The 26,319-nt window shown below is 31.2% G+C and overlaps 1 protein-coding gene across 3 annotated transcripts in view; it reads right to left on the bottom strand.

Moving 5' to 3' along the window:
• The window catches only part of LOC127707607 (nuclear factor NF-kappa-B p105 subunit-like), a 79,099-nt gene extending 54,652 nt beyond the window's left edge, over positions 1 to 24,447 (bottom strand). The window contains exon 1 of one of the 3 annotated variants that reach the window (XM_052212208.1): positions 24,317 to 24,447. Coding sequence is in view for 1 of the 3 variants with exons in the window: in XM_052212207.1 (XP_052068167.1) it covers positions 6,649 to 6,667 (19 nt within the window). In the remaining 2 variants the exon portion in view is untranslated. Of the gene's footprint in view, positions 1 to 6,592; positions 6,608 to 6,648; positions 6,683 to 24,316 lie in introns of those variants that run through there. The other 2 variants (XM_052212207.1, XM_052212209.1) reach the window with 2 other exon arrangements.
• Between the last annotated feature and the right edge of the window lie 1,872 nt (positions 24,448 to 26,319).

Here is a 26,319-nt window from a genome sequence, read left to right as displayed (position 1 = left end):
TCGATATGTAAAGATTATCTTGGCCTGGACTGTACAGCTAAAATGTTACTTATATGAAAAAAGGATATGTGGTGTATGAGTCTATGTTACCGAAACCAAATGACACAAAAAACCAAGACATCATGTTTAATAGTTGTAAAATTTATGCTGAAGATAAAGTTGATAATATTATCATTGCTATTACTTTTAGCTAGCAGCTTGTGGGATCATACTTAGAAATCTATGAGAAATGACATTATTATCCTCAAATTCAGAGAAACCTTTTTGCTGGAAATCATGATGTAATAAATTACCTTTCCTTTTTTTTTAACAGCAAAATGTACTAACTGACCTAAAGTACATTTTGAAGTTTATTGAATCTTCTCCAAGTGTACAAATGTAATCAAATAAAACAACACGTCTTACCTCATATCAAAACTGCCACAAAATGCAAAATTTAAAAAATTTAGTACATGAAACTTGATAAAACTGTCAAAGTACTAAATTTATTGGGTAATTGATACGGATTTAAACCTTATAAGTTAGACGAAAAAATTCTATGAAATATTTCCTAAATGCACACACCTCAATTAAGCCGTTAGTTTTCTCAATTGAATTGTTTCATACTTCTCATATCGGGGCCTTTTATAGCCGACTGAACATGGGTTTTTTTCATTATTGAAGGCTGTACAGTTGCCTATAGTTGCTTGCATGCACTTCATTTGAACTTGGTCATTGGCAATCATACCACATATGCTTATTTTCATAATGTTTAAAATGTCAAAATTTTTAACTAAATTTTCCCCAAAAAATTATGGTAATAAATTTAACTTTTCTACATTTTCCTTGTCCGATTTATTAGAAAGGAGTTTATAACAAGAGTTTATGTTCGCAAGTATTACAATATTATTTTCCTTCCCTTAAAGTATTTCATACATGTACATGTATGCCCGACTTTTTGTATGGAATCTTATCATATATTGCATGGTAACCAGTTCATGCAGTTAGAATGCTTTGGGTTTTTTATTTACTAGTCTTGTTGCCTCACTGATGTTTGTCCCATCTTCTTTTACAAATACATATGCAACAAGGAATACAAAAGTTCAAGAAATATAAATCCTGTTTTCCACAAAAAAAAACTTCCCCATTCAAATGGGATCAATATATGCAAATGATGTATGTCAACACAAATAAAATATAATTGCTGCATATGTCAAAATTTCTGTGTCTGTTGCCATTGGATTAATTGACTTATACCAGAATAAACTTATTTACACTTTTGGTATTTAGCTGAATTTTGTCTCCGAAAGACCTTAGAATGGCTCCAAATAACCTTTTGACTTCAAGCAACAATCACTTTTTAATTATGACGTCAAATTTAACGGGAACTTGCGTGATTTTAAATAATGGCAGACAAATTGCATACAAGGGTAAATACGTCTATAATGCACTGAAATTAAGAATTCAACATGTTTCAGTATATATATTTTTGGCAATATTCCTCCATACTGTGGATTCATATATTTTCATTGGGATCAATTTACGTGGATATTTGATTTCGTGGTTTTGTCAAAGTCTGTATACAAGCCTATAGAAAATGTGTACTTTTTTGAACATTTAAAGGAGTAGGCCCAGTAAGACCCTTTTTTGGCCACAAAATATAGCAGTTTTACAAAATTGTTAAAATGTAAATTTTTAGCTATTTATTGGAAAGAAGAATACTTCTGTTACATAAATATGGACTGTTTTTGACAATCCAATGCACATGCATTGGGTACTAGCATCATTAAGTCATGCTAAATTACTGAAATCTTCGAAATTTTAGCATTTTGGTTAATTTTTAGACGGATTCAGTTTGAAATGGAAGTGGCCGCATTTGTGTTCATTCTTAATATTTAAATGCAAGTTGTATTTGATGATAATACATAACATATATGAAGGATGAGAATGAACACGGATGTGGCCACTTTCATTTTTGACAAAAACCATCTGAAAAGTGACATATTATGGCATATTTGATAGATTTTTCATATTTAAGCTTGAATTTGAGCGTCTTTAATGACTAAATCAGTTCAAATCTTTCACATAAACTAATTGAATCGACTGAATTAGACACTTGAGTGTTTAAAAAGTGTCCAAAATCTTTCTTCAGATGAACCTGAATTTTGAGGCCATAATCTGCCCTTACCGGACCTACTCCTTTGTGGTTTACCTGTACCAACGAAATCTACGAAAATGGGTATCCCACAAATATCAATGAATCCACAGTAATGGAAAAAGTGAGGTATTGTCCAAGTTTGACCAGCAAATATGGCAGCTTTGGAAACTATGGAATTGTGTGTTACATTCATGGCATTAAATTCCTACATACAGACTTACAGGGATTGAACTTAAGACTTTGGCAATGGTAGCCCACAGCTTAAATTTTGTAGCCCACATATATAGTCCTATACAAGAAAGACAGAAATTTAAGTAGCCCACACCAAATTTTAGGGGCCATTGGCGAGTGGGCCACTGCTAATTTCAAACCCTGTCAGTTGATAAAAAGTCAACACAAAGTTTCAGCCCATTTATTGCTGTTCTTCATTTGAAAGTCACAGTGAGGTCTGTAAGATGGGAGAAAAAACTCACACCTCATCTAATGAAATAAATTAACAAAGACTGACACCGACCAAGGCCATTTCTCATGCTGAAATATTTGTCTTTCTACACAATATAATTTATCTTTCATCGTGATAAAATTAATTGGATTCAAGTCCCCTTAAACCAAAACTCTATAGATTATACCACTCACTGTCACGTAAAGAAGTCACATTTAGCTATCGTTCCATTTCAAAATAAACAATGGTAAATCTATGAAGATAAAATAAAAATATTTATTGCCAAAAAAGGAGAAACAAAAACAGGATATTTGATGATATATAGACTGATATAAATCAATTAAATATGGAATTAAATTTACATGTGTAATGATTAATAACCAAAAAAATTCTTCAGGATGTAAAAAAAAAACATGATGTTCAACATATTAAATAATTTCACAAGTAAATATTTTTAACAAACTAATAATTTTCAAGGAATTTACCTGTTTATGAACTGAATAAGACTTACAATTTTCTTACTTATTACACAAAACTATACAAATAAACATGTTAACACGATAAAATTCACCATGTTCACTCTTAATACATTTGTATCTGTTTTTATGCCTGCAGCCATGTTGAAATTAATTTCAGTCATTAGCTTTCTACAGACAAAAATAGTAAATAATGTCAATACGTCTAACATGATATTACTGGTATATAAATCTATTTACCTTTTAATCTTAAGACACAGTTGCTGGCCATGAACATTTTATTCTATAATTAGTTATTCAGACTTTCGAAGCAGCATTCAAAAGAAAAAATAAATGGCACCATATTTGTACAATATAAATCTCAAAAAAATAAGTCAATGAATAGCTTTTCATTCAATTTACATCTCAATAGATTTATTGAGGATATCTTTTTTTATTTCCTGTTCCTAAATACTTGATACATTCCACTAACCTATGCTGTGCAACTTCTTTAAAAATTACGCCTACGATATTTCAGATAAAGAGGAAGTTAAAAATTTTAATGTATCAAAAGTAACATTTAAGGACCTTATCTTTCTGTTTGTCAATATCAAATCATTTCTTATACAATGGTATGTCATAGAAACTTTCATGATATACAGAGAAGCCTTATATATAGATTAGACCATTGGTTTTCATGTTTGAATTGTTTTACATTAGTCATTTTGGGGCCCTTTACCCTTTGCTGTTTGGTGTGAGCCAAGGCTCTGTGTTGAAGGCCGTACTTTGACCTATAATTGTTTACTTTTTACACATTGTAACTTGGATGGAGAGTTGTCTCATAGGAACTCATACCACATCTTCTTATTTCTATTATATGAAGATCATCCACAAGACTAGTCCAAAATTGCTCTGACATCTGACAGCGGTTTTAGGACTTGCTGGTGCAGTGGGACGTGTACAGCCCTAGGAAATCCTGAAAAAAGGTGGTCAAACATCAGAGCAATCTTGGACTACCTCTGGACCAGAGAAAACAGACCTCATCAGAGCAATCTCGGACTACCTCTGGACCAGAGAAAACAGACCTCATCAGAGCAATCTCAGACTACCTCTGGACCAGAGAAAACAGACCTCATCAGAGCAATATCAGGACTACCTCTGGACCAGAGAAAACAGACCTCATCAGAGCAATCTCGGACTACCTCTGGACCAGAGAAAACAGACCTCATCAGAGCAATCTCGGACTACCTCTGGACCAGAGAAAACAGACCTCATCAGAGCAATCTTGGACTACCTCTGGACCAGAGAAAACATACCTCATCAGAGAGATGACCTTTGAATTGAGGTAAACAATGCAAAGTCTATTCCATACAGCAGGACATGATGAAGAGGTTTGATCTAACAAGAAAGATTAGTAACAATGGATGAGAGTCTTGTCAAAAAAGATATTTGGACCCAAAAAGATAATTGAACATCAGAATTTTTATACACAGATGACGATGTGATTAAGAAATTGTTTTTGAAAGGCTGATGCTAATATTTGATTTTACCAAAAATATTGTAATACATTGTGCTGGGTGAAGGCACTAGTAAAGCCCCAGTACAAGTTTTTTTTTATGGACACCAAATACATGTTTTCCGTAAACACCCTTTCTCTTATGTTGATTTCTGTTGTAAAATATTGCAAATTGCCTCTCTTGCAACATACAAAATTGATATTTTTCCATTTCTTTTAAATTATGGCTTGTCTTCAATATTACTGATCTTTTCTCTATATTTTATTTAAAAAAGACATTTTCCTAATCACATTCCCTCTTATCTCTATTTTCTAAATATCACCTTTGATCTTTCTGTGATATATCTTTCAACTTCAAGGAAGTTTCTCTGCCTCATTTCTTCTCAGGTCTATCACCCTTTGATGAGATTGTTGCAGAGAAACTCCCTCTCCATTTCAGAACCATAGGTAATCTATAAAAATTACCTTGCAATATATCTGATATTTTTAAATTTGTTTGGACTAATCGTTACCCAACTATACTAAAACCTCATGAGTATATGAAATAAAGGGACAAGGGTCTACCATAAGCAGGTACCATAATACAGCCACCTTTTCCCCCCAAAAAAAACAGAGAGATTTTTGAAAGATGTGGGATAGTTGCCCTTGTAAGGCAAAAATTGTTTCCAATGACCCTATTTAAACTTAACAGCTAGGATCAAAATTGTTATACATTTGTATATACCTTCAAAAAGATGAATTTCAAAATGATCTAAAATGTACACCATAATGATTTTAGTTAAGATAGAATATGTAATTGAGGGGGGGGGGATATTCAGACCAACAAAACAAACTACAGGGTACATCTTCAGATATATACAACAGAAAATGTGAAATTGTTTTTGGTCTCATATTAAACTTGCTTTCAGAAGCCTGGACAAAAAGCTGCAGAATGACATGAAGCTACTGGGACTACCGGTACATTTCAAGTACCTTAATCCAGACTGAGTTTAAATAATGTTTTCAATGGAGTTTGTATATATTCCAGGCTGTTTAAACAAAAAACTTAGTTTCAGAATTAAAGATTGAGTGCCTATATATATTCTAGTTGAGTTTTCCTTCATTTTCATGATTTAATGATCAAATTTAAACAAAAGACTACTTACAATGCATGTTTGGATATTTTGATTACTGCATTGAACTAGTGCACTTTACCTTTAAAATTACATAATTTATTCAAGAGTGATGTGACTTAGTATTTGATATGATTGTCTAAAACTATACATAGGGATAAGATACCTGACAGAACCTGTTATTGACTTCATATCAACAAAAAAGATCTTTATCCACCTTTTAACCACATAAGGAACTAAATTTTTACAATGGAGTATATACGATACAATCAGCACTCTATATCTCTTCCAGAAAAACACACACAATGTCCTTTTAAATGGAAACTTACGATTTGTGATAATATCTATCTTAAAGGTTTATTCTATGTCAATTTAACTTTTAACAAGAATGAAATCGTCTCATAGCACAATATATAAGTAAATTACAACACAATATAATACAGAGGTTGTACATTTGTTTAATTTTTTTTGCTGGAATCACAGATCCTACCTATACAGTGTTTTAATATAATGCATCAATGAGTGATTAATGTAATCAGTTATTTCAGTCAGTCTAATCCAATTCTATGTAATACCCTTTTTTGTTATATAAAGATATGAAGATATGGTATGATTGCTAATGAGACAACTCTCTACCAGAGACCAAATGATGTAGAAGTAAGCAAGAATAGGTCACCATATGGCCTTCAAAAATGAGCAAATTCCATACCGCATAGCAAGCTGTAAAAGGCCCCCAAATGACAAATGTGAAACAATTCAAACAGTCTGATTTTTGTACAAAACAATGAACGAAAAACAAATTTCATATACAGCAACAAATAACAACCCCTGAATTACAGGCTCCTGACTTGGGACAGGCACATACAGATTTACAGAATGTGGGTGGGTTAAACAATGTTTGCAGGTGCCCAACCCTCCCCTCCCCCTTACCTAATGTCCAGTCATGCTTTTCTTCAACCAGCGTTAATATTATTGCATAACTTTACCTATTAACTTCCTAATCATCTTCCTTCCTACACTCGATCAATTTATTTTTAACTTAATAATCCTAAATATAACTTTTTGGGCCTTTCCAGTTTTTGTGTATAGTGTATTAAAAGTACATAAGTTATCTAATTTTGGTTTTTTGTCAATAAGGTCTTGCGAAATATTTGTTCTTCCTTCTGAAGTGTGTTCTTTACTACGTAAATTGAGTCTGTGTCTCCTTTTTTGTGTCTTTAACTGATTTCATGGATAAACTTGTTTCTTATTACAATTGTTTAACTTAACATGTATGCAACAATTAAAACTCAGTAGAAGAAAATAAAAGCTAAAAAAAAGCAACTTTGAAAACATTTAAAAAGTAACTTTGTTATTTATGCTTCAGTGTTTAAATAAAGTTTGATTTAGTCTAACATGTCTAATTTTTTCATTGAAGTGAGGCAATGCCCAAGGGCTACAGGTGGCTCTCCTCAAAAGGCCCTCAAAGTGTACATGTTAAGTCTTCATTTGGGTTAACCATTTGTTGTCAGTTGTGCCCACTATGCATCTTATTTTTTTGTACTAAGTATATAGAAAGAGGGGCAAATGGACCTTTTTGCATGACGATGGGATTGGGACAGTATTTTTGCATGAATTTGGGATGTATCAGGATTTTGGAATTTATTATTAATATTTCAAGATACGGGATAGAATCCTTAATTTGTTTTTGAATGTTGGATTCAGTGTTTATTTTTTCTGTAATTCAGGATGACACTCTCTAGTAACCCGCTCTAGGGAATTCTCAGTCCACATTCAATGTGTCATTATTTTCAAATGGCTACTTACAAAAATTAACACAAATTCAGATAGCCAAACTTGGTACAGGCACAAAAAGTGATGGGGCTAAACCAGTGGTGCTCACAAATTTCCCTTTTGCCTATCACAACTTTCTGTATGTTGTAAAAGTAAAATTTAAACACATAATGAAGAAGGATAAGTATTCTTGGGACATCATGCCAAAATCCCACTACATGTATCACATTTCCATGTTCAGTGAACGACAAAGCTGGGTAATACCCTTTTTATTTGGCTTACATATTTCATTTTAAATTTATATTAATATAATGAACAGGTGCACTAAGTTTAAAGTTGATATGATCACAACTTCACGCTAAAATACATTAAACTGATATAAGACTGAAATACATTGGTTGTTTATAAAAATTTAAATCAATTATTGCTGGTTTAATTTTACAATAAAAAAAAAGTTTTTTTAATATCCAAGCATTTTGAATGGTCCGGTATTTTCGTCTGCTATTTAGAAAATTGTGGTTGACAAATAAATGTTGACAGCAGAATTAAATTGAGTTAGCATCTTCTATGTACATTTATGGGTCATTTAATCAAATGTTAAATTTTGATGAATAAAACTTATTGTCTAAACTGTTATCTGTATAAGCAAGTCAAAATAAACAATACATTTTGAATAACATATAAAATAAATGGAGAATGATGCCCCACTTGCATATAACTTTATAAAAGGACATAACTCGAGAACGGCAAAAGTGATTCAGTTATTTTTTATCTTTCTAAAAAAAAAAATAGACCATCAGGAAGTTCCCATACATACAAGACCTATTGTTTGGCTCTCCCCATTATGTTTTGAGTAACAGGAACGTAAAATGGTACTGTCATATCATCAAATCGTCTATCCTGTTACGTACCACTAACAGTATTGTCTATTGTGTGTGCTAGATTGCAAAGATAAAGATGTTGTAAACTTTAAATGAAATCAAATAATCAAACATTTCATTATTTGTAAGAAAATATATATTTATACACTATCAAAACTATTTAAAGAAGTTTCAGTAAAATATCATCATGATCATAGTCTATCCTGTTACTTTAACCTTTATAACATTTAAACAATAAATGACTCTTCAGTGATGCTGGAGGCCAAAATGTTATAAAATCCAAAACCTAGCATATAAGCTAATAAAATGCTCCACTCGGCACAGCTTGATACGACCGCAGAGGTCGAACCCTGAACAGTTGGGCAAGTATGGACACAACATTCAAGCTTGATACAGCACTGAATTTGGATTATGATTAAATATTTGACACAGCATAGGTTTCTGACACAGAATGAATGTGGTCTAAGAACTTAAAATTTTTTGATTTACCTATTCAAACCATATCATTATTTTATATAAATCAGAAATAACCAATTTAAAATGGTAAATTTTAAAGAAAAAAAAGGGGAAAAAAAATTCCCCTCCCCAAATTTTTATAACCCCCTTATGATTCATCACCCCCAAACTCAATCCCAGCCTTCCCTTTGTGGTATGGTACCTTGCAGTACAATTTCAGAGAGATCCATACACTTGAACACAAGTTATTGTCTGGAAACTAGAAAAATGCTTGTTTTTTGGCCCCAAATTCCTAAACGTTTAGGGCTTTTACCCCAAACTCAAACCCAGCTTTCCCTTTGTGATATGGAACCTTGTAGTACAATTTCATAAAGATCCATACACTTACACACAAGTTATTGTCCAGAAACTAGAAAAATGCTTGGTTTTTGCCCCTTTTTGGCCTAGAATTCCTAAAATTTTGAGGCAATTACCCCCAAAATCAATCCCAGCCTTCCATTTGTAGTATGGTACCTTGCAGTACAATTTCAGAGAGATCCATACACTTGAACACAAGTTATTCTCTGGAAACCAGAAAAATGCTTGTTTTTGGCCCCTTATTCCTAAACGTTTCGGGCAATTACCCCCAAACTCAATTCCAGCTTTCCCTTTGTGATATGGAACCTTGTAGTACAATTTCAGAAAGATCCATACACTTACACACAAGTTATTGTCATGAAACTAGAAAAATGCTTGTTTTTTGCCCCTTTTTTGGCCCCTAATTCCTAAAATTTGAGGCAATTACCCCCCAAATCAATCCCAGCATTCCCTTTGTGATATGGAACCTTGTGGTACAATGTCAGAGAGATCCATACACTAATTAACACACAAGTTATATCTGGAAGTTACAAAAATGCTTATTTTTGGCCCCTTTTTCCTTAACTGTGTCCCAACCTTCCTTTTGTGGTATTGAACCTTATGGTAAAATTTCATAGAGAATCATACACTAACACACAAGTTATGTCTGGAAGTTACAAAAATGCTTATTTTTGGCCCCTAATTCCTTAACTGTTGGTACCATAACCCCCAAAATCAATCCCAACCTTCCTTTTGTGGTATTGAACCTTGTGGTAAAATTTCAGAGATCCATTCACTTAAACTAAAGTTAGAGTTCGAAAACCAATATGTCTTCGGACGACGATGACGCCAACGTCATACCAATATACGACAGCAAAAATTTTTTGTGGTCGTATAAAAAGGGCAAAACATGTAACTAAAACTGGGCAAGGAATCAGTGCTTGTCACGAGGGATCGTACATCTATTTTAAATTATAATTACATTAGACAATTACAATATTTATTAAGTTTGATTTTTTTTATTATAAAGAGTTGTTTCGTTGACTCTTACCCCGCACAATCCTTCCTGATAAAATATATATTAAATGTACAACATTTTTCAAAGTTTCTTTTGATTACACATACTAGTATTTATTTATACTGTTTAATATATATATTTATTTTATTATATTACTGACAATGGGGACTCGTCAATCTGAGAGCAAAATTTATTGAATCAGAAGCAATGTTTCTTAATCATTGGTTTGAAATCGCTGGTTTACATCAAACATCAAAATTTATGCAAATATTTATTCAGCCTCACTTTAGATTCAGAGTCAATTGGCACTGAATCGATCACGTGGTATTTGTTCCCCACCTGGCCCTTGCGACGCGCAGCTAGATCGGGCCGGGATGCCAGGCTACATAGACTTCTGGTTGTTAGTGGTAAATAACTGTCCTTGAAAATGATAGTTTTTGCCTTTTACATGTTACAACTCATAGAAAAATAATATGTGTTAGGATTTCCGCAAAGGCTTTGAACCAGTCATTGTAGCATGTAACTTATTTCTTCAAAATATTCAACAGAATTGATAAAAAGCATGTTAAATATTGCCACTTTTTCATTGACAAATTGCAAATGCCATTTTTTAGGGGTCTCTAAAAACACCGCAAAGGACCTCCTTTGTGCACAAAGGAGCACAATGTAGCACAAAGGACCTGCAATTGGATTTTTTGCAAGGAAATAATGTAATTTCGGATGAAAAATGTAAACAAATATGTACCACTAGGTGTAATCACCGGAACCGAATTAGAACCGACTTTATATCCGGTTTATGTCTTAGCTTATGTTTTTGAATTTATATATAGTAATTAAATAATCAGTAGTTCAGAAATATCAATATACACTTTTTTATCAACATTTATTCAGGACAAAAACAAAGTATCTATCAAATTTTTCTTACTTTGTGAATCTATTAGGTTTACGAGGAAAATGTTTGACACGACGCAAAAAGGATCAGTATGGCAATTCTTAGGCTATGAAATTGACATGAATTTTACAATTCGTATTTCAGAAACGTCAATATGTACTTTGTTTTATTCTTGACAAACACAAAGTATCTACCGAAATGTTCTCACTTGACGAATCTTAAATTGCTATGAGAAACGAAAAGTATACACACGACCAAGGATTTGTATAGTGAGACTATACAAATCCTTGACAATACACAATAAAAAATGGACTGTTCATACTGTCTTTTGGTTATTTGTGGCGTTGGCATTCGTGGTTGTTTGTTGTTGACATACAACCGTCATCTAAATTTTGTTATTTTATTAGCCTGATAAATGAAAAATTACAATTTGAAATGAAAATTGGGTATAAAAAAAAATTGGTTATTTTAACGAGTAGTTTATGAAATTTACATTCTGCTATTTGTGTTTTAACATATTTCACACATAAATAAATAACAAAGTAAGAAATTTTAACCGTCGCAATTAAAATTCTATAAAAGAATTTTCTCATTCTATATTTCTTATAAAATTTTGAGTACATTGGTTTTTACTTTCCCTTTTTTACCTCAATAAACGATGTCTTTGATCACCCCTTGTGTGATCTATATTAATTTTGCATACGTCTGAAGTTTCATTTTGTTTTATTTTTAAATATAAAGTACAAATAATTGTATTTGAAATAGTTTCCTTGTTTTTAAAGACTGCTTTATTAACACTGATAATAATTTTTTTTAAGAATTCCTCTTTGTTAATGCCAAGCGCAATGAAGTCCTCATTATACAATTAGTTATTTGTGGAATTGAAATTTTGACAAACAGCATTTGCTTATTTTTTTTTTTTTTTTTTTTTTCTGTTTAATGTCAAGCATTTATTTTTAAGTTCATGTTTTGCAATATTTTAAAATATATATGTATAATAAAATCTTCGATAATTGATAATCTAACAAATACCGTAATCTTATGCATATCCGTTCCGATTTTTGAACAAGGTTTCGTAAATCTTCAATTTAGCGATTTAACGCTAGTATTTAAAAAAATAAATATTTTTTTCGTATGAAATGACTTTTTCCCCATTATATACACAATTGAAAATCCCTTGTGCTCTTATAAAACTCCTTTGTGGTCCTTTGTGCTACAGTGTGCTTCATTGTGCACAAAGGAGGTCCTTTGCGGTGTTTTTAGAGACCGATTTTTTAGTACAAATGTATAGCTCAATATTTTCTAGATTGTGACTTGAGAAGTCCTGACCTAAGACTCTATAAGTTTTATGAAGGAAATCCTTACACACAAATTTTGGGCCTCATTCATTTAGATGAAAAGATAATATTTAGCTTGATATCTGTCATGTCTAACTCTTGTTAACAATGGTTAAAAGAGTGCATTTCAGAGAAATGATATTTTCATGAAAAATGAAACATCTCCGAACAGAGGATTTAAATTTCCCCAACATGTATACCAGGTAAATACAATGTAGCTTAATTATAATGACCAATTGCCAAATAACTGTCCTTGAAAATGATAGTTTTTGCCTTTTACATGTTACAACTCATTGTTAAGTCCTTGGATCTTATAAAAAATAAGTGCATGCATGTATGAAGCTGTTAAGACAAACAGTAAACCTCTTACATGACTTCACTGTATTGCTGATCTCAGTCCCGTTATTGAGGTTCCCAATAAATAAAAAAAGAAAGATTATTCAAAAACTTTAGTAAAATAATAAAGAGCAAGAAATTTATCAATGAAAACAATATTATATGTGTAGTATAAAGTGCAATTATATTCTGGAAAGCAAGCCCATGGAAAACATTATCACTTACTACATGTAGTATATGTGCATTTATGGCTCATTTAAAAAAATGTTGAATTATGAGATGACAAAATTGAATAAAACGGTCATCTTTATAAGCAAATCAAAATAAACAATACTTTTTGAACAATGTATCAAAAAATGTATGGTGGACTGTTAGATCAAGAGAGTATCACCAGCCAAGTAGCCAGTACTTCAGTATAATACAGATATTATGTTACTAAAATTTGCTGTTACAAAATTTTTGAATTTATTTGAAATGAAGGAATATATTGTATCTTCGCACATTTACATATCATTTGAAATGTAACCCCCCAAAAAAAATATCTGCAATTTTTGTTGGCCTTTACTTTTTACGTTTTTTTCCATATATATTTTGCCCTTTGAGATACATGTGTACATGTAAATTAGGTCGTAAAAGTGAAATCCAATTCACACCTTGGTCATGTGAAATCTTAAACTTTCAACTTTCTCACCAGTTGATTGCTGATAAGAATTAACCCTTTTCTGCTTACTAATTATCATCATACTAATAATTAGATATGATAACACTGTACATCAATTCATAAAGAAAAATAAATACAGTCTAATTTTTACTAATTGATGTTAAACAAAAATTGATTGAATACAGATGAAAAACAAACATTGCGCGACAAAATTAGTATTAACCAATCATTGACAGGTAGGACATTGATACACGCCTAACTATACTGACAAGATTAGCCAGGACCCCAGGCTAAAGTCTATGGAGCCTGTTACATTGTACATTTATATGATTTTTTTTATCCAGTGTAGAAAGGACTCAAAATAAACATGACAAACAGATTCAGCCTTTGAAATTATATTAATTAATTGCATTGTAACAGCATTGTTAAGTACAAAAAAATAGATTACTTGCCATAGTCATGATAGTAGACAAGTCTTTACACTAAATCCTTTGGAGGTGTACTGATTGATATATTAGTCTTAGATACATGATTTCTTTTATTAGTTGTTATCGGCTTTGAACTAGCTGTCAGTAACTGTGAGTACTCTCAGATCTGTACGTTGTGTCTTTTTTGTTGTAAGGGATGTATAAATACCCTGCCACGTCCGATCTGTGTTTTTGTTAGAGGTTTTTCTGTTTTGTATCGATCTGATGAGTTAAGCCATTTTCAACTGATATTTATAGTTTGTTCTTTATGTTCTTATGTTGTGCTGTAACAACACTGTCCCAGGTTTGGGGAGGGTTGAGCACGCACGAACATGTTTAACCCTGCCACATTCTTTATGTGCCTGTCCCAAGTCAGGAGTCTGTAGTTCAGTAGTTGTTGCTGGTTCATGTCTGTCATATTTGTTTTTTATAAATTGTTTTGTTATAATTTAGGCCGTTTTCTCAATTGAATTGTTTCATATTTTTCATGTCGGGGCCTTTTATAGCCGGCTATAGGGTATGGGTTTTTCTCATTGTTGAAGGCCGTATGGTTGCCTATAATTGCTTACATTCACTTCATTTGAACTTGGGACCAGGGTGGATAGTTGTCTCATTGGCAATCATACCACATCTTCTTATTTTTTATATAAGTGTTATCCTAATTTTGGAGGGAAAAAACAATAGCTGCACATGCTAGTTAAAACCCAAATGCTGAAAAAATTATTCTAACACAACTGTAGAATAATCTGTGCCAAATGTCATCAGTCGGACAGTACCGACATACAAAATTGATGTTGGACCACCAAATCATTTGCTTTATTGGACCAATTGTCAGATGATATATCAGCAGGGTTCAGGGATACATTGTAGTATGTATGTAGTATATAGGAAAATGTAGTATGTATTTAGTATATAGGAAAATGTGTGATGCCACAGCTTACATTTGTATTAAATTGGATTGACTATATATTTATTTGAATTCCTCCACTTAAATTCATTAAATATTCCATAAAAAGATGTTAAAATTGTGAATTACTTTAACATAGACTAATTTTGAAAACATTTTTGACTGTACTGTAATAGCAGTGACTAAAACCCTAATACACTGTACTGGTAAAATTCTGAGTTTCTAGATAAGGTTATTCTATTGCTTGCATGAGTCTGGAAAATATGATTTCACCGGCCATTGAGTTTGTTTCACTGTAAATCTGGTTTTGAGTTAAAAATGGCCATGATGGCGCAAAATATTAGAAAATATATACTTGATAAAAGTAAATTCCAATTATGAAATATCCTTTGTTTTTCTATTTTCCAATTATGAGGTCGTTTTAAGAAATATTCAGGGAATTGAAGCAGCAGTATATATAGATAAATATACAATTCAAAGCTGTGACATGAATCATTTTGCCAGAACATCTCAAGGATAGAAGGGATTACCACATGTTAGCAATTAAATTTTTTTTCGATCCAACAAAAAATACGGCTGTAAAGATACACATGTATACCTAATGAAACGATACATATTGTGATACAAGGGTGATGATATGTTACATAATCAATACCCAAGCTTGAATTAATGCATGTAGTCTAATACAAAATGTAATAGCAAACTAACTTTGATCTGGTTTTTTTTTTTTGTGTTTAGTAAATCTGCTGTTCCTTTAGTGAAGCTAAAATACATACCAGTCACTTTCATAGAAACGTTTAAATCTGAAACAATTTGTAACACAAGTTTTGAATGGCTGATAGAAAATTACAACATACAGAATTTATCTCGAACGGAACTTAATCAAAATATGGATGAAATGAATCAAAAATCGAACCAAGCAAAAACATCACGCTTCATCTATTCTTCGGTGAATCATTACACAACTAACAAAAATCTACTCAGTCAGAAGTATATGACATGAATGTTGGACAGTATGTCAGACAGAAACTCAGATAGTTTGGCACATTGCACATATATTATGTGGAAAATCAGCAGGAAATTTAAAATCGATTTAAATAAATTAAAAAAATACTATGATTTGATTTTCAATTATGATAAGTTTTTAATTAATAAAGTGTAAATATTTGTAGGAATTCAATAATTCAATTTTCCATTTGTAATACTAATGTGTATGTCATTTATAGAACTAAATTAAAATAATTGAAACATAGAGATGCATAAATAAAGACAACTGTACATTAAATTGAATGTTAAAAACGTGTATATGTATACATTTTTTTATATAGAAATTTGGTGTTTTATAAGACATTCCTTACATTTACCATGTTTACAGGGAGGTGTCAAAAGGTTTTTGTAAATACTGTGGATTCTTTTATTTTCATGGGTGGGTATCAATTTTCGTGGATAAAGACAAAAAAGACATTTCGTAGGATACATAAATTCATGGATTGCTGTTTCAAAAATATAAAAAAATGTTTCAGATACATAAATTTGTGGATCTCTGTTTGAATAATAATAAAATGCTTCGCTGGGGCGCAGCTTGATACGACCGCAGAGGTCGAACCCTGAACAGTTGGGGCAAGTATGGACACAACATTCAAGCTTGATACAGCTCTGAATTTGGATTGTTATTAAATATTTGACACAGCATAGGTTTCTGACACAGAAAGAATGTGGTCTAAGAACTTGAATTTTTTTAATTTACCTATTATGGTCCAATGTCCAAAATCAAAATACATGGTTAGATTCAGCATGTCAAAGAACACCATATATTCAATTTTTGTTAAAATCAAACAAAGTTTAATTTTGGACCCCAACTTGGACAAACTTGAAAACTGGGCCCATAATCAAAAATCTAAACACATGTTTAGATTCAGCATATCAAAGAACCCCAAGAATTCAATTTTTGCTAAAATCAAACTAAGTTTAATTTTGGACCCTTTGGACCTTAATGTAGACCAATTTAAAAAACGGGACTTAAAATTAAAAATCTAAATACACGGTTAGATTTGGAATATCAAAGAACCCCAATAATTCAATTTTTGATGAAATCAAACAAAGTTTAATTTTGGACCCTTTTGACCTCAATATGAACCAATTTGATAGCGGGGCCCACAAATAAAAATTCTAAATTCATGGTTAGATTCAGCATATCAAAGAACCCCATATATTCATTTTTTGTTGAAATCAAAAAAAGTTTAATTTTGGACCCCAACTTGGACCAACTTGAAAACTGCGCCCATAATCAAAAATCTAAATACATGTTTAGATTCAGCATATCAAAGAACCCCAAGAATTCAATTTTTGTTAAAATCAAACTAAGTTTAATTTTGGACCCTTTGGACCTCAATGAAGACCAATTTAAAAAACGGGACCCAAATTAAAAATCTAAAAACACGGTTAGATTTGGCATATCAAAGAACCCCAATAATTCAATTTTCGATGAAATCAAACAAAGTTTAATTTTGGACCATTTTGACCTCAATATGAACCAATTTGATAGCGGGGCCTACAAATAAAAAATCTAAATACATGGTTAGATTCAGCATATCAAAGAACATCATATATTCAATTTTTGTTGAAATCATACAAAGTTTAATTTTGGACCCCAATTTGGACCAACTTGAAAACTGGGCCCATAATCAAAAATCTAAATACATGTTTAGATTCAGCATATCAAAGAACCCCATATATTCAATTTTTGTTGAAATCAAACAAAGTTTAAATACTGGACCCTATCTTGGACCAACTTGAAAACTGGGCCCATAATCAAAAATCTAAACACATGTTTAGATTCAGCAAATCAAAGAACCCCAAGAATTCAATTTTTGTTAAAATCAAACTAAGTTTAATTTTGGACCCTTTGGACCTCAATGTAGACCAATTTAAAAAACAGGACCCAAAATTAAGAACCTAAATACACGGTTAGATTTGGAATATCAAAGAACCCCAATAATTCAATTTTAGATGAAATCAAACAAAGTTTAATTTTGGACCCTTTTGACCTCAATATGAACCAATTAGATAACGGGGTCCACAAATAAAAAATCTAAATACATGGTTAGATTCAGCATATCAAAGAACCCCATATATTCAATTTTAGTTGAAATCAAACAAAGTTTAATTTTGGACCCCAATTTGGACCAACTTGAAAACTGGGCCAAAAATCAAAAATCTAAATACATGTTTAGATTCAGCATATCAAAGAACCTCATATATTCAATTTTTGCTAAAATCAAACAAAGTTTAATTTTGGACCCTTTGGACATTAATGTAGACCAATTTGAAAACTGGACCCAAAATTAAAAATCTAAATACACTGTTAGATTCGGCATAACAAATAAATAAATGTGATCAAAGATTTTACAAATCTAATGCGCCATACTGTGCAATTAAAGATTACTTCTTGAAATTTTTCAATATTTGAAATTTGAAAAAAAAATAATATTTGAAGAATAATTCTTTTTAATTTCTGAAATCTGAAATGAGAAAAAATTGGCCCCCCACAATTTCTTTTTATCCCCCCCCCCCCTTTTTCCCCCAAAAAAAATCTTTCCCTCAAGATATGGTCATAATATCAATTCAAATTTCCAATGGAGTTGGCAACCATAATTACCCATTTAAATTTACCATAGTGCTAACTTAATCTATTTTATAATAGAATTAATAAAAATATAGTGTCAAATCTTTCATATGGATTTTTTTGTAAAAAAAAAAGATGAAAACATTTGCAGATATTTTTACTGGTCTTCCTTTATAAATATGCATTTCTTTAAACATAATTTAAAAGCAGAGTAAGGGAAGTAACCAAAACGTTGTATTTGGATTACCTCCCTTACACTGTTTTAGATTATCTTTATTGTTCATTAACCATTACTTAATACATAATTTAAAAGCAGTGTAAGGGAGATAATTTCAATGATGTATTTGATTTATCTCCCTTACACTGCTTTAAATTATGTTTTGTACTAAAGTATTTGTCCATTAACCAGGACAACCTTGTTTTTCCCCCTTTTTTGCCCCTAATTCCTAAACGGTTTGAGCCATAACCCCCCAAAGCAAATCCTAACCATCCCTTTGTGGTATGGAAACTTGTAGTATAATTTCAGAGAGATCCATACACCGTTCCACAGTTATTGTCTGGAAACTAGAAAATGCTCATTTTTGGCCCCTTTTTGGCCCCTAATTCCTTAACTGTTGGTACCATAACCCCCAAAATCAATCCCAACCTTCCTTTTGTGGTATTTAACCTTATGGTCAAATTTCAAAAAGATCCATTCACTTAAACTAAAGTTAGAGTGCGAAAACCAATATGTATTCGGACGACGACGCTGGACGACGACGACGACGACGCCGGACGACGACGACGACGACGACGACGCCAACGTCATACCAATATACGACCACAAAATTTTTTTGCGGTCGTATAAAAACTAAAGGATCAAAATTCATTGGAAATGTTTTGAATTGTTTATATCCTTGCTTGGTCATTTTAGGTTAAAATGTTCATATAACATGTATAAAACTTTGATTGCAAGCGTGGACAAAGGCAACTAATTATTTGATTGTTTAACTTTTTATAATTTCTTGCCGAAAGTATTCAAAGCCATTTGATGTACAACTGATTGAAAGTTTTTTTTCTCTAATCACAACATTTTAAGCAGCCATTAGAAAATGATCAAAAGTAAGAACCACACTTACAATGTTCACAGCCAAAGCTCATAAAATAAGGCATGCTACTATATTTACCCATCGCACGGTTTTGCTATATAAACTCTGGGGAACATGTAAACGGCTGTTTTTTTACTAAATTTTAAGTTTCATGTCGGAAATAATTATTTCATTTAATTTCGATGAACGATTTTGAAATTAAAGTTTTATTTGTAAAATGCAAGATTCGTACCCATAAATTTCTAAAAGGATCATAATAAATGGGTTAAAAGTGTACATCACAATGTGTTCATGTGCAAGTAAATTCATAATTTGATTAAATGTCGTTTCTGTCCAGAATAAATATGAGAAATTTATTATTCCTGTCAAAAACAAAATTACCTAAGGGCAATGTCCCGGTCCCCGCGCATTGCATTTGCACCAATTTTTACAAAATCCAATCTTTCATTTGCGCCAAAAAATAAAAACTATATTTTAGCCATTTTACAGATAACATATACATATACCCGAAATTTAAACATTCATGGCTATATCCTGAATCACAACTCAGAATCGGAGTTCGAAAAGCATCTGGAGACATTACTGAAAGACCATCAAAGGTTATTTGCACAGAACTAAAAGGGAAATTATCTTTGCGGTACTAAAATACGATATAATATTGCTTATACAATATCAGGGAATAAGATTAACAGGGCCCAGTAGCCAATGCTACTTGAAATTTAGCTGGGCCCCTAATTTTTTAACAGAATATTCCCATATGGTCAATACAAAATTTTCACATTTTATCAGTTGGGCCCCTGGAGTGAAATTTTAAAGCTTATTCCCTGAATATGCAAGTCAAAATTTATTTTCCAAATCAAACATAGAATAATACTTATATTATCTATCTGCAAATGTACAAAAACTGTTGGCATTTTTATAAATTTAGAAGAATGTTTGGGGGCAAACACTCCAAAAATCTCTTTTGAATAAATTGATTTTTTATACTATTTACATGTATATATATATATTTACCTATATTATCGGCGAAAATGAAATAATTTTTTTTTGCGCAAATAAAATATTGTTTGTGGCGCAAATGAAAGATTTTCTTTGTGCAAATGAAATGCCAATTGGCGCAAAAGTAAAGCACCGCAATGTCCCATACTTATTCTATTGATTTTTAATCACCAATAAACCAAATTATGACACAGTATTTTAAAAATTGCACTTATTTCCCATCAACTATTTTAATCAATTTAAAAAAGTAAATTCTCATTGATATTCTACAGATTTCATTATTAATTTAATCAAAATACTTTTATAATATTTCAAGAACACTAGGATTGCACAACATAACGGAAATGTAAACATCGGACTGAATACCTTTTTCTCGAGATTATTCTTCGTTGAATTCTTAAATTTGTGGTTTGCTGTGACCCACGAATTCCATGAAAATTGGTGTACCACCATGACCACGAATAAAAATGAATCCAGTAAATAATATTTTATACATACATTTTTCATTTGATCGATTGTCCATTGTTCAAATATATAATTAGTTAATTTGAAATTTTCAAAAATTGATAATACATTGTCACAGTACCCATTTTGCAAGAAAGCAACGGAAATCTTATAGGTTTTCTAAGAGACTAAATTTAGCAATTCATCTTTTAATAGTTGACTTTTTAGAACATTTTTTTTTACATCACTAAATATACTGTAGAGCAGTATCTGCTTACCCTTCTGGAGCACCTGAGATCACTGCATTTTTGGTGGGGTTAGAGTTGCTCAGTCTTTAATTTTCCATGTTGTGTTTTGTGTACTGTTGTTTGTCTGTTGGTCTTTTTCTTTTTTAGCCATGGCGTTGTCAGTTTATTTTGGCATGTACTAAAACGTTGAGTGGAGTGGAGTGGAGTGGTGGAGTGTTGGAGTGGAGTCATAGAGTGAACACATGGAGTTAGGAAATGGAGTGGAGAGGAGTAAAGGATTTTGGTTAAATATTGAACGAATCCATAAATCAATCACACTTCATATCAAATGAAATTGTTAACGAATTCAAATGAAAATCTCAAATGAAAATCATTTATAATTGTTTTTTTTTTCTTCTTTTTTATTGAAATTGCAAAACACGATGATTTTATCTTATTTCATTTGTCATATTTGATTATTCATCAAATTTGGACAATGTTTTGGGTAGCATTTTATGACAGCTCAGTTAGAGGTGTGATGATATTGTTTATCTAGTAATAATTTTTACTGTTCGGAATTGTAGTGTATTTCTAATGGCAGTTTTTTCTGGACTTTGTTTATCTTAATGATTATATAATGTCTCATCACAAACAATTAAAATGCATCAATCAATTCACCTTGAAGGGTAAATAATTATCTGATGAAATGAAAAACCCATCATTGTTTCAAATATCAGTGAACGAAAACGTCTGCATTCAATTGTCTCTAGACACTTTCAATTGAAACAATAACAACACCCATAAGTTATACAAATTAATTCATAAAATATATTTCTTGTAATAATCTACATATAATTATGTATGATATCTGAAACTTCAATATTGTGTATTTTATTGCTCTTCCAATTCTTATAATTTTATGGAAATAATAAACTTGAGCATTGACAAAATGTATTTAATACGATATACTAAGCAGGGAAAAGGATTAACAAGGGCCCAGTAGCCTATGCTACTAAAATTTTGGACGAGCTCACAAAACTTTTATTGAAATGCCCATAGTGCTTTTGTTAATTTTCACATTGTGGCAGGTTTAGCCCCTAGTTAAAAAAATGTATGTCTTATTCCCTGCAAAGTCTGTCAGAGTCAAACAGAAGCAGAAAAGAGCTTTGGACGCATGAAATTTATGTAACGTATTGTTTTCATTTTTTTAATAATATTTGATAACTAGTGACTGAAAAATCATCTAGTCAATAAAGATATTAAAATTATTAATATTTTTGTTAACAAGGGACCAATATATAATAAAACTTAATTATCAATCAACATTTTCACTTTGATTTTATCATGTTAATTTAATGACTGTACTTTTTAAAATATTTTGTTTCTTCCAATTATAAATAGATAACGACAATGTCTCTAACCACCGTCACCTGTCAATAGAACCCATAAAACTGTCATTACTATAATATTACTATAACAGTATAACTCTAATTTTCGGACGTGACCTAAATGTTTAAAAGATTATCCCATGAATCTGATGTGCTACATTTCATGTGAATGACAAGATTCTTAAATATTGAAATGTATAAAAAAAATCATTAATTGATCATCATCGAATAAAACTATATAATTTATGTCAAACAGACAAATTTTTTATTCTTGATTTAAAATTAACTTAAATGAATGATATATTGATCTCCATAGATAAATAGATCCTTTACCAAATAAGCAAATTCATATCTTTTGCAAATGAAACATACAGAAACCAAGTGTCGTTTTTCTTGCAAAGAACTGTTCTGTTTATGCTGTTGTTTTGTATATACTTGAAGTTTATAACTTAAACTTTGCTTTGCAAGTAAAAATATTTACACCAGAATGTTGTTAACTAAGGTAAAATTGCTGAAAGGCCCCCTCCTAAGTTATAGATATCTATCATTTAACATTAATCATAATATTTTGGGGTGTAAATTAGATACACCTACTCAGGCTAACGCCCTCGTGGTGCATCTTACACATTTCAGGACATCTTTAAATGTGTGTGCGACCTAGACTGCATGTTTGGAGATATAACCTTAAATCATACCTATGACACATCCAAGGTGAATTATATTGGTACAATGTACATGAATGCAGTTGGACGTTGTTGAGACCAAACATCCAAATTCATTCTATGATTTTTAAAGCTATAAAAACATATCTTATAAATTGGTTTAATTTTAAAACTATTGACCCAACAACTCAACTACACTCCATTTTCTAACTTTCATGTTTTCACTCCATGACTCCACGCCACCACTCCACTCCAGCACTCCACTCCACCACTCCACCACTCCACTCCACTCCACTCAACCTTTTAGTACATGCCGTTTATTTTCGATTAGTTTGAATATCCCTTTGATATCTTTCACTCTCTTTTAAAGTAAAATTTGTGAAAACGTAACGCGAGACTTTCACATAATGTTGACTTATAAAAATAAGCAATTCAAATGTGTCTGTGGCATTAATTTCTTACAAAATGCATTTTGAGCATGGAATTTTGTCGAATTGATCTAAAATGTGGAGAAATAATATAAAATATCAGTTACATGTATTCAATTTTATGGATTTGTTGTAAAGCATGTGTGATTTAAATACTCTTCATTACCATAATTACAAAATCTTGAATCATATAGAGGGTGGTTCAAACCAATTTTTTATGAATAAGTATGGATTCAAAATTAAATTTGTGGAACTATGCAGTAAACAAGGATACATGTACATCCACAAAATAAACACAGAATTGAAACTTTTGTGGGTTTCTCAAATAAACAAAGTTGAAAAAACTGTCAGCATTTCAGTACCATTTCAACGTGTTCAAGAATATGTTCTACTTTCTTTTTCTTATCTTTGAATATTGTTTATTTTGTATAATACAAAAAGTAAATTACAAGCAAAGATAATATGGACAATTATTGTTGACTGTCAGGATTACTCTCAAGTAAAGTTCTTTTATTGGTTATCAAATTTGATACTGCTTTGTGTAACTTTGTTATATCTCTAAAAGAATCTGAACGCGCAGAGATACACAATAAATTTGTTTTCCACAAGAATGTCTATAATCTGGCTATTTTTAGTAACAATGTCATTATGGAAAAACCGTGGAAATGTATGTAAAAGTGGGGATGAGCTGGCCATTTCATAGGTTGACATAGCCTTTATAAAGCTTACCAAAACTTTCTTGAAAACATTAATTTTACAGTGAATCTCTTCTTAGCTTGGAAAACCCAGAAATCTTGTTGTTTATGTCCGTATACGACCATATGGGGAAAACCAGATTTGGAGTACCCACGCCCTCTAGCGTTTGATGAATCATTATCACAAGCATGCTTTATGTAATTCATTGGTAGTTTAAATTCTTAGTCATTTAAATGATTTATTTCAAGGGGACAGCACTCTTACGATTTTCAATTTAGTGTTCTTTGCTGCAAAACTTTATTTCAATGATACCAAACATGTAAACAAATGCATTAGTGAGCTTTTTAAAAACTTTAAAAATGTATACAAAACAAAAAAATCAAATCATCACACACATATCCTGTGGATTAAGTGTTAAGTTCGTCTTTTAATTTTCAACTATATATAAGTCTATGGTCAGATCATATGTTTTCGTAGGTCGTATTATGCATGCTTTTCAATGGAAATTGTGACGTCACTATGCATTCTTAATAGCACGAAAACGCATAATACGAGGATATATAACCTCAGACTGGGCTGGGACTAGTCCAAAACAATGAGGAACATTGGTGAAGATTATCCCCACTTAATTACAGGTGGCGCTGTGGTAGATCAGGTCCAACAACATCTGTTTGTATGATAAGGAAGTCAGCATGCATTCATTGGCATGATACACATACATGTGTATGCTGATAATTTAGTCTTAATAAAGATGTTTTGTTTTAATTTTTATTTTTATAACTATTTCAAATATTTTAATGATACAATATAATGTCAAAAGTTTTGTAATTGAACACTGCCTGAACTAAGAAAAACAATTGAAATTAAGAGGTGCAGATGTAACAAGAAGACAATTAAGAGAGTTGATTGAAGGATAGGTTTAAAATATATTTATAAATATAAATATAAATTCATTATTATCATGTCTTTCTTCATTAAAAACTAATGGAATATAGAGAAGTTTTTAGAAACATGTATTCATTACTGAATATTTAATTAAATTTATTTACAAAAATATTCAAATTATAATGAATTTTTCGTTTTGGTTTTCATTGGAATTAATTTCATAAATGTATTAATTAATTAGACTTTGTAATTAGAATTAAAACTATATACATCTATATGACAAATTATAAACCAAATCTAGCTTTATAAAAAATTGATGGGTTTTTCAACAAAAAAACTATAAAAAAAAATATCTCTCAGGACTCTTAGTTAAGAATATTTGACAGAAAGCAAAATTTGGACTTGACTTTGTACATTTTACATCAAAACCAACAGAGGTAAATCTGGACCGAAAGCAAAAAATACAAGGTACTACAGTTTAGCAGTTGTACAACAATATACCTGAAATACTTGCGACTGGGAATCGAAAATGACTTATTGTTTGTCAATTCAAAGTGTTATACTTAAGTGAAAAGAAAAATCTCATACAAAGTTGATGTTTTGCGAAAAAAAAGAGACCTCTTTATTATTGTGTCCAATTGTGACTGTGCTGCTGGTATAGTCACAACGGCTCATAGTAAACATGTATAAATGCAGTTCGTTTTGGTATGACAGTTTGTTTTTTTCAAGGAGTTGAGGACAGAGAAAACTTGATCACAACATTTGCTTCTCCAGGTGAATTAACCGAAAACAATATAGTATCAGTAATCAAATGCCCATATACATTCCAAAATGAACTGTTCACACCTAAATCTGTTCCTTACTTGTCTGAGGTAAATGGGGAGTAAGTGTTGAGCCAAAAAACATCATTATACTTTCAACTACAATGAAAAATGTTTTGATCTAGAAAACAAGCATGTGATTTTTTTGTGTACATATTTAAGATCAGAAATTAATATCAAAGAAATTAAAAATGTGTAGCTGAAATGAAAGATGTTTTAACTTTTTTTTTTAGAAAAATATTTAAAACATGCAGATCATATTTATTTAATTATAATGTTTTGGAATATGAATACTTTTCATTCACCAAAACTTGTTATTGATGTTTTATC

The sequence above is a fragment of the Mytilus californianus genome, unplaced genomic scaffold (assembly GCF_021869535.1).
Source record: "Mytilus californianus isolate M0D057914Y unplaced genomic scaffold, xbMytCali1.0.p SCAF_7, whole genome shotgun sequence".
NCBI lineage: Eukaryota > Metazoa > Mollusca > Bivalvia > Mytilida > Mytilidae > Mytilus > Mytilus californianus.
The sequence above is the reverse complement of the archived record's forward strand: the minus strand, read 5'-3'. Positions and strand labels throughout refer to the sequence as shown.